At 34.7% G+C, this 7,515-nt stretch overlaps 1 protein-coding gene across 2 annotated transcripts; it reads left to right on the top strand.

Annotated features, from left to right (window-relative positions):
* Positions 1–6,059: 6,059 nt before the first annotated feature.
* On the top strand, positions 6,060–6,771 carry LOC149943972 (death-associated inhibitor of apoptosis 2-like). 2 transcript variants are annotated; one of them, XM_090175966.1, is made up of 2 exons: positions 6,060–6,123; positions 6,323–6,771. In XM_090175966.1, the coding sequence occupies exon 2, from the start codon at positions 6,330–6,332 to the stop codon at positions 6,699–6,701; it is 372 nt and encodes a 123-aa protein (XP_090032092.1). In that variant the 5' UTR covers positions 6,060–6,123; positions 6,323–6,329; the 3' UTR covers positions 6,702–6,771. The 2 variants fall into 2 exon arrangements, with proteins under 2 accessions (XP_090032092.1, XP_090032091.1); XM_090175965.1 differs by having other exon boundaries at positions 6,071–6,127.
* Positions 6,772–7,515: the final 744 nt, after the last annotated feature.

The raw sequence follows: 7,515 nt of genomic DNA, 5'->3' as shown, positions 1-7,515 counted from the left end.
GCTCGTGACGTACCGATTCTCACGTGACTTGTTCATTTTTGACCGAGCGTGCATTTAATTGAGATGGCTGAACTTTGTTTTATTTGACGATACAATCGGAAAGGTTTGTGTAGAAATTCTGTCTTGTCCATGTTACATTTTTGGGTTTGGAACATTGGTACCATACAAAGTCAAGAATTTTTCATGAATATTTATTGTATTAGACAGTATTTGAACTTTAAGGCATATTATACTTAGTATATCAAATTTAGGGCTTACCAGGTAGGAATCTGAATTAGAGTTAAAAATTAAATTTAGTATTTTGCTTTTTTTTAGGCCAAGATTAGCGTAGAAAGTAATTTACTATTTTGTTTTTGTTGTAGAGTATATATTTTAGACAATTAAGTTATTGAAAAAGCGTTTAAAATGAGAATGGTATTTTGAAAACGTTTCTACATTAAAATTGTAACTTTTTTCCACTGTAGTTCGCAAAATGGTATTAATAGTATACTAAAAGTTTTCCGTTATCTCAATAGAGAGTACTTAGCATTGGGAATAGTCATTGAAGGTCACACTAAAAAGTAAGTTATAATAATAATAATAATAATCAGCTAGGCTATTTTATTATATTTAAAATGAAATTTTTAGGTTGTGTTTATATATATATATATTGGAAATGTATTAGACAGAAATTAGGCCTAGTAGGGGTAAGATTAGCGTAGAAATTAAGTTATTTATCCACGTGACTCGTTCATTTTTCTGTGCACGCGCACGTTTAATAAGATAACTGAACTTTGAGCAATGGATTTTTTTCCACCGGCACTTAAGATATGCCGTCGAGTCGTAGTCATGGGATTTTTCACTCTTAATAAATACTTTTTAAAATGTAAAAAATAAGACTCGTTATTGAAAAAAACATAACATATTTAGCCATTTTTTAGCAATCTTCTACGTAACTCAATTTTCCAAGAGGATTGTTTTCCGTAAACATTTTTTGGAGTGAGAGCTCGATTTTGATATCGTCAGACGTGGTATTTCCAAAACTCTCCTTCGAGTAGCAAAGGGTTTTTCCAAATATTCAAGTGGGTTAATATGTGTCGTCAATCATTAGAGGCAGTTTAATTTGTCAGAGAGACAGCCAATAGAATTTGAGGGTTATTTGAAGTTTAGATCACGTGATAATGATTTATTTTTCTCAACAAGATAGGAAATAAATTAATTTTCCATGCGTCATTTCTCTACGGCGCATTGACGAATTAGAAGACCTGCTGACGGATCGCTCAGTCTTTTCTACAGCTCGACAATGGATTTCTACCCGTAAAGTAAGTAAGTAACTTGTTTTTTTTTCTTTGTAATAGACTATATTTTTAGACATATTTAAAACAATTTGCATATTGAAAAACTTTTATATTGAGAATTTTAGCGTAGAAATTAAACCATATTGATAAAATTAGGTTTAGTAGACTTAGGGTAAATGTAGGCTTAGAGAATGTATCATTGAAAACTGTCAAACGTATTTGATTAGATCAGCTATGGACATCGAAATGTATCGACTTGAAACTTTTTCATCTCACTGGAAAAATCCCACGTTACTAAGGAGCAACTAGCGAAGGCTGGATTCTGTATTCAGCGGGGCGATGAAGTACGATGTTACAAGTGCCACGGCGTATTAGAAGGATGGGAATCAGGAGACGTACCAGAATGGGAACATGCCAGATCTTTCCACACTGTACGTCGAGGGATAATTCACCATCGGAAAAAAAAGTACATCTCGCTAGAATGGGACATTCCACCGACACCAAAAGCAACTACGGTCGCTGACAAATACATCTCACCTGTACCTGAAGAAGAAGAAGAAGACGATACTGCTGCTAAACACTACAAATACGTGAGTTAGAACTTTTAATTAAATTAAGTTGCAGGAGATCGTTTCACCCCATTTAAATGCCTGTAAACTTAACTACTTTAATTTGTTTTAATTGTGTAATGTACAAGATAACCATCTAATGGAATATCTGATAGTACCTACTAACATGTAAAACAAAGTTCTAAAATAAAAAATTAAATGTAAATAACTTGTTTTTATTGCCTAGAGATTAGAAAATTAAGGAGTTCTGAAGCGATAAGCAAACGGGTAAAAATCTAATCTCCAGATATCTGCGCGAGGAAAACTAATTTTGGAGAATGGGGATGGGGGAAAGCAGGGATGAACCCAAAAATGGACCAAAATGGACCTAATGTACCCCAAAAACGACCAAAGTCACCATTTTCGGCCCTATGTACCCCATTTCGGACCAAATGTACCCCAAACTGGACCTTTTAGCTTTATTGTAATGTTAAACTCCCATAGAGATTCCCCTAAAAAGAATAATAAACTGGCGGTCCAATTTTGGGTACATTAATTATTTCGGAGAGATAAAACTAATTCTGGCAAACTGCTGCGATTTATAGCGAATGGGGAAAAAGCCAATTTCTAGCGATTGGGTTCGATAGTATGAGAGATAACAATTATGGTTGTTTTTATTGCCTAGAGATGGGGGAAAGCAACTGGTGATTAGAAGGGGTGAAAGCAATGGGGGAAAGGAGCTGGTGAACGAGAGATAAAGTATCCAGTGAATGGGGTTTGGGGGAAAGCAACCGGTGAACGGGAGAATCTGGTGATTAGAAATTCTGGTGATTGAGATGGGGGAAAGCAACCCGTGAACGGGAGAATCTGGTGATTAGAAATTCTGGTGATTAGAGAGAGAGAGCGAGGGTGGGGGAGGAACGGGAGAGGCGCGGGTGAACGGCGGGAGCCAAGCTACAGCTTTGTGTCTATTTGGTGATTGAGAATGAAATTCTCATTCACCAGATAGACACCCTTCTCTCTCATTTTCTTCGCGATTTATATTTTAAAGGTTATTTTTTATTGTCATGGTCTTTTATTTTGAATTGAATTTAACCCTGTATTTAGCGTTATTTCTAAGTAATATCTATAAAGAAGTTGAAGCCTTGGTTGTTGTTAATGTGGAAGTTGAAACTAATTGATAGTCATCATGAAAATTGAGTCATATTTACACAAACTTCCAGAGAAAAATATATTTCACCAAACATATTGATTAAGTCTTCTATCTTATTTTCAGCCTTTAACCGAACTTTAAACCGAAAGTCTACAGAAAATGTTGATTGGTCTAGGTCTGTAACTCTTGTAGAGGTCAACAAAGCATATGCGTATCTAAGCGAAGCGAAGCGTATAAATAGTCTTTGCTCTCCCTCTAACCTCTTAAACGCACCGTGTAATGTAGCGAAACGCAGTTTTTTCTAACACTCAAAACCTATAATCAAACTAACTTGCAAACCCTCAATTGGCAATATTTTATAAATTAGATTTATCTGTAAAAGTTTTATTTTAACATTTCTAATATCAAATGGTTGACAATATTTTATTAATTAGCTTTATCGGTTCGCTGTAGTCGCGTTACCATGTTATCTGCGTCCGTGCGAAACGGAAATCAAACGAAATTACCTGGCGAGCGAAAATAATAATTAGTGCACTTCTTGTATTATTTATATACTTTTGCTATGGTACATTTGATTATAAAAATTTATAAATTACCAAACCCCTCCTCCCACCTCTCACCGTTTTTAAGTACCAAATGAAGTTATTATTTCAAGTGATTTCTGATTTGGCATAAATATAGGAGCGAGCATTCTACATTTTTACATTCTTCGTAATTACGAGCAAGTTTAAGGTCTAAATATTAGCTATGGAAAATAACGTGGATATGCGTGTAACTAAAGCAGTTCTTAGGTTTTCTTTTAAGCCTGATATGCCAAACGAAAAACAATTTTCGTTTAGAACGTTAGAAATAATGTTAAGAAAATATAAAAACTGGTATTTACGTGAATTGAACCTGCAAGAGGACGAAGGTTACATCGACGTCCATCTAGCTACCCATGTCGTCATTGATAAGATTTTTCAAAGATTGGGCCCTCACTCAAGGGAATACATTAACGTAAGCTTGAAATTTGTTTTGATCTAATTATTATTATTATTATTATTATTCGATTCAAAACTTTGATTATACAACATAAAAACTTGCGGAGACTAAAGCGTTAGTAAGTTAGTGTATGTATGTATGTATGTACGATAGTGGATATATGAGACAGTGATAAATTGAACTAGTGAATAGAAGGTATGGATTATCGTTTAGCTTATTATTTTGATTTCTTTACTTTATAGATCGAGAGACGTATTGTAGGGGTTTCGGACGAGGACGAGGAAAAAGTTAATGCAATGCTAGATGTTTTTTTACACGGCGATTTACCCAACGCTGAATAAAACGAAGCATCTTCATCTTCGGTGAAACGGGTACCGACTCCCAAAATTGAAATTAAGGCAAAAAAAATGAAAAAAAATCTGTATAAAAATAAAATAAATAAATTTATTTTGATCCGAATGTGGTTTTTGTTATGGAACCAATGACAATAAGCTTTAAACTTGGCTTACTTTGATAAAAAACGTCTCTTATTCCCCAAGAACATGTATATTTATCGAGAATGTACTAGCTCTATTAGATATTTTGGAGGAAGGGCGAACTAAAATTTATGCTTGTTTACGAAATTAATAAGCATATTTTTAAAAAAAAAACATTTATTCTTAACAAATGCATTCATGTTAGGATATGATTTACGGAAAATGTACTTTCATGGGCTAGGCTTAGAAATTTAGTCTTAACTATTTACACTTTACAGGTTTTTAGGTCTAGCTTTAATTTTTTGCGTATTGGAAAATGTATTTCAGCATATTATTATAAGTAAACTTTTAGCGTTATCAATGTCCACCAGTTAGGAAATGGTTTATGGATAGGAAAATATTTATAAATACTAAAGACAGAGGCAGAAACTAGGAGATCAGAGGAAAAAGATTTTTGAGATGCCCCTGATGTGATAGCCTACATTGAAGATGTTGAAATTGTTTGGTGAGAAATCACAAAACCTTTTTTCTTAAAATCCTACTACTATGCCAAGAATGTATTTATTTATTTATTTATTTATACTCAGGGAGAATGAATATGTCGAAAATATTTTTAGCGTTTCTCCAATTCCACCCGTTGAGATCTTTAATATCACTGCTTTGAGAACCATGGCGCCATCTAAACTTTGAAATAATCCTTAATTAAATATATTGATAAAAGAACTCTAGTGATGACACTTCCACTATTTTCAGTGACGTACCGATTCTCACGTGACTTTCATTTTCTGTGCGCGCGCACCCGATTAATAAGATAACTGAACTTTGAGCAATGGATTTTTTTCCACTGGTACTTAAGATATGCCATCAGGGTAGTCATGGGAATCAATTCTTAGTTACAGTTTTCGTTATCTCAATAAAGAGTCTTAGCATTGGGAATAGTCATTGAAGGTCACGCTGAAAAGTAAGTTATAATAATAATAATAATAATCAGCTAGGCTATTTTATTATATTTAAAATGAAATTTTTAGGCATTCTTTTATATATATATATATATATTGGAAATGTATTAGACAGAAATTAGGTCTAGTAGGGGTAAGATTAGCGTAGAAATTAAGTTACTATCACTTGACTCGTTCATTTTTCTGTGCACGCGCACGTTTAATAAGATAACTGAACTTTGAGCAATGGATTTTTTTCCACCGGTACTTAAGATATGCCGTCAGTGTAGTCATAGGATTTTTCACTCTTAATAAATACTTTAAAATGTAAAAAATAAGACTCATTATTGAAAAAAACATAACACTTAGCCATTTTTTAGCAATCTTCTACGTAACTCAATTTTCCAAGAGGATTGTTTTCCGTAAACATTTTCAAGTGAGAGCTCGATTTTGATATCGTCAACGTGGTATTTCCAAAACTCTCCTTGAGTAGCAAAGGGTTTTTTCCAAATACTCAAGTGGGTTAATATGTGCCGTCAATCATTAGAGGCAGTTTAAACTGTCAGAGAGAGACAGCCAATAGAATTTGAGGGTTATTTGAAGTTAGATCACGTGATGAATTATTCTCAACAAGATAGGAATAAATTAATCTTCCGTGCGTCATTTCTCTACGGCGCATTGACGAGTAAAGACCTGCTGACGGATCGCTCAGTCTTTTCTACAGCTCGACAATGGATTTCTACCCGTAAAGTAAGTAAGTATTTTTTCTTTGTAATAGACTATATTTTTAGACATATTTAAAACAATTTGCATATTGAAAAAAGCGTTTATATTGAGAATTTTAGCGTAGAAATTTAACCATATTGATAAAATCTGGTTTAGTAGACTTAGGGGTAAATGTAGGCTTAGAGAATGTATCATTTGAAACTATAGAACGTATTTGGTCTAGATCAGCTATGGACATTGAAGTGTATCGACTTGAAACGTTTCGTCACTGGAAAAATCCATACGTCACTAAGGAGCAACTAGCGAAGGCTGGATTCTACTATATTCAGCGGGGCGATGAAGTACGATGTTACAAATGCCATGGCGTATTAGAACACTGGGAATCAGGAGACGTACCAGAACTTGAACATGCTAGATTCTTTCCAAACTGTCCGGCTAGGGATAATTCACCATCGGAAAAAAAGTACCTTTCGCTAGAATGGGACATTCCCCCGACGCCAAAAGCACCTACGGTCTCTGACAAAAGCTTCTCACCTGTACCTGAAGAAGAAGAAGATGACGTTTGTGACTGTCCCTTGGATGTCAGACGATACTGCTGCTAAACACTACAAATACGTGAGTTAGAACTTTTAATTAAATTAAGTTGCAGGAGATCGTTTCACCCCATTTAAATGCCTGTAAACTTAACTACTTTAATTTGTTTTAATTGTGTAATGTACAAGATAACCATCTAATGGAATATCTGATAGTACCTACTAACATGTAAAACAAAGTTCTAAAATAAAAAATTAAATGTAAATAACTTGTTTTTATTGCCTAGAGATTAGAAATTAAGGGGTTCGAAAGCGATAAGCAAACGGGTAAAAATCTAATCTCCAGATATCTGCGCGAGGAAAACTAATTTTGAAGAATGGGGATGGGGGAAAGCAGGGATGTACCCAAAAATGGACCAAAATGGACCAAATGTACCCCAAAAACGACCAAAGTCACCATTTTCGGCCATATGTACCCCATTTCGGACCAAATGTACCCCAAACTAGACCTTTTAGCTTTATTGTAATGTTAAACTCCCGTAGAGATTCCCCTAAAAAGAATAATAAACTGGCGGTCCAATTTTGGGTACATTAATTATTTCGGAGAGATAAAACTAATTCTGGCAAACTGCTGCGATTTATAGCGAATGGGGAAAAAGTAGTATGAGAGATAACAATTATGGTTGTTTTTATTGCCTAGAGATGGGGGAAAGCAACTGGTGATTAGAAGGGGTGAAAGCAATGGGGGAAAGGAGCTGGTGAACGAGAGATAAAGTATCCAGTGAATGGGGGGTTGGGGGAAAGCAACCCGTGAACGGGAGAATCTGGTGATTAGAAATTCTGGTGATTGAGATGGGGGAAAGCAACCCGTGAAGGAGAATCT

The sequence above is a fragment of the Leiobunum rupestre genome, chromosome 5, assembly GCF_980474605.1.
Source record: "Leiobunum rupestre chromosome 5, qqLeiRupe1.1.hap1, whole genome shotgun sequence".
Classification (NCBI taxonomy): domain Eukaryota; kingdom Metazoa; phylum Arthropoda; class Arachnida; order Opiliones; family Sclerosomatidae; genus Leiobunum; species Leiobunum rupestre.
The sequence above is the reverse complement of the archived record's forward strand: the minus strand, read 5'-3'. Positions and strand labels throughout refer to the sequence as shown.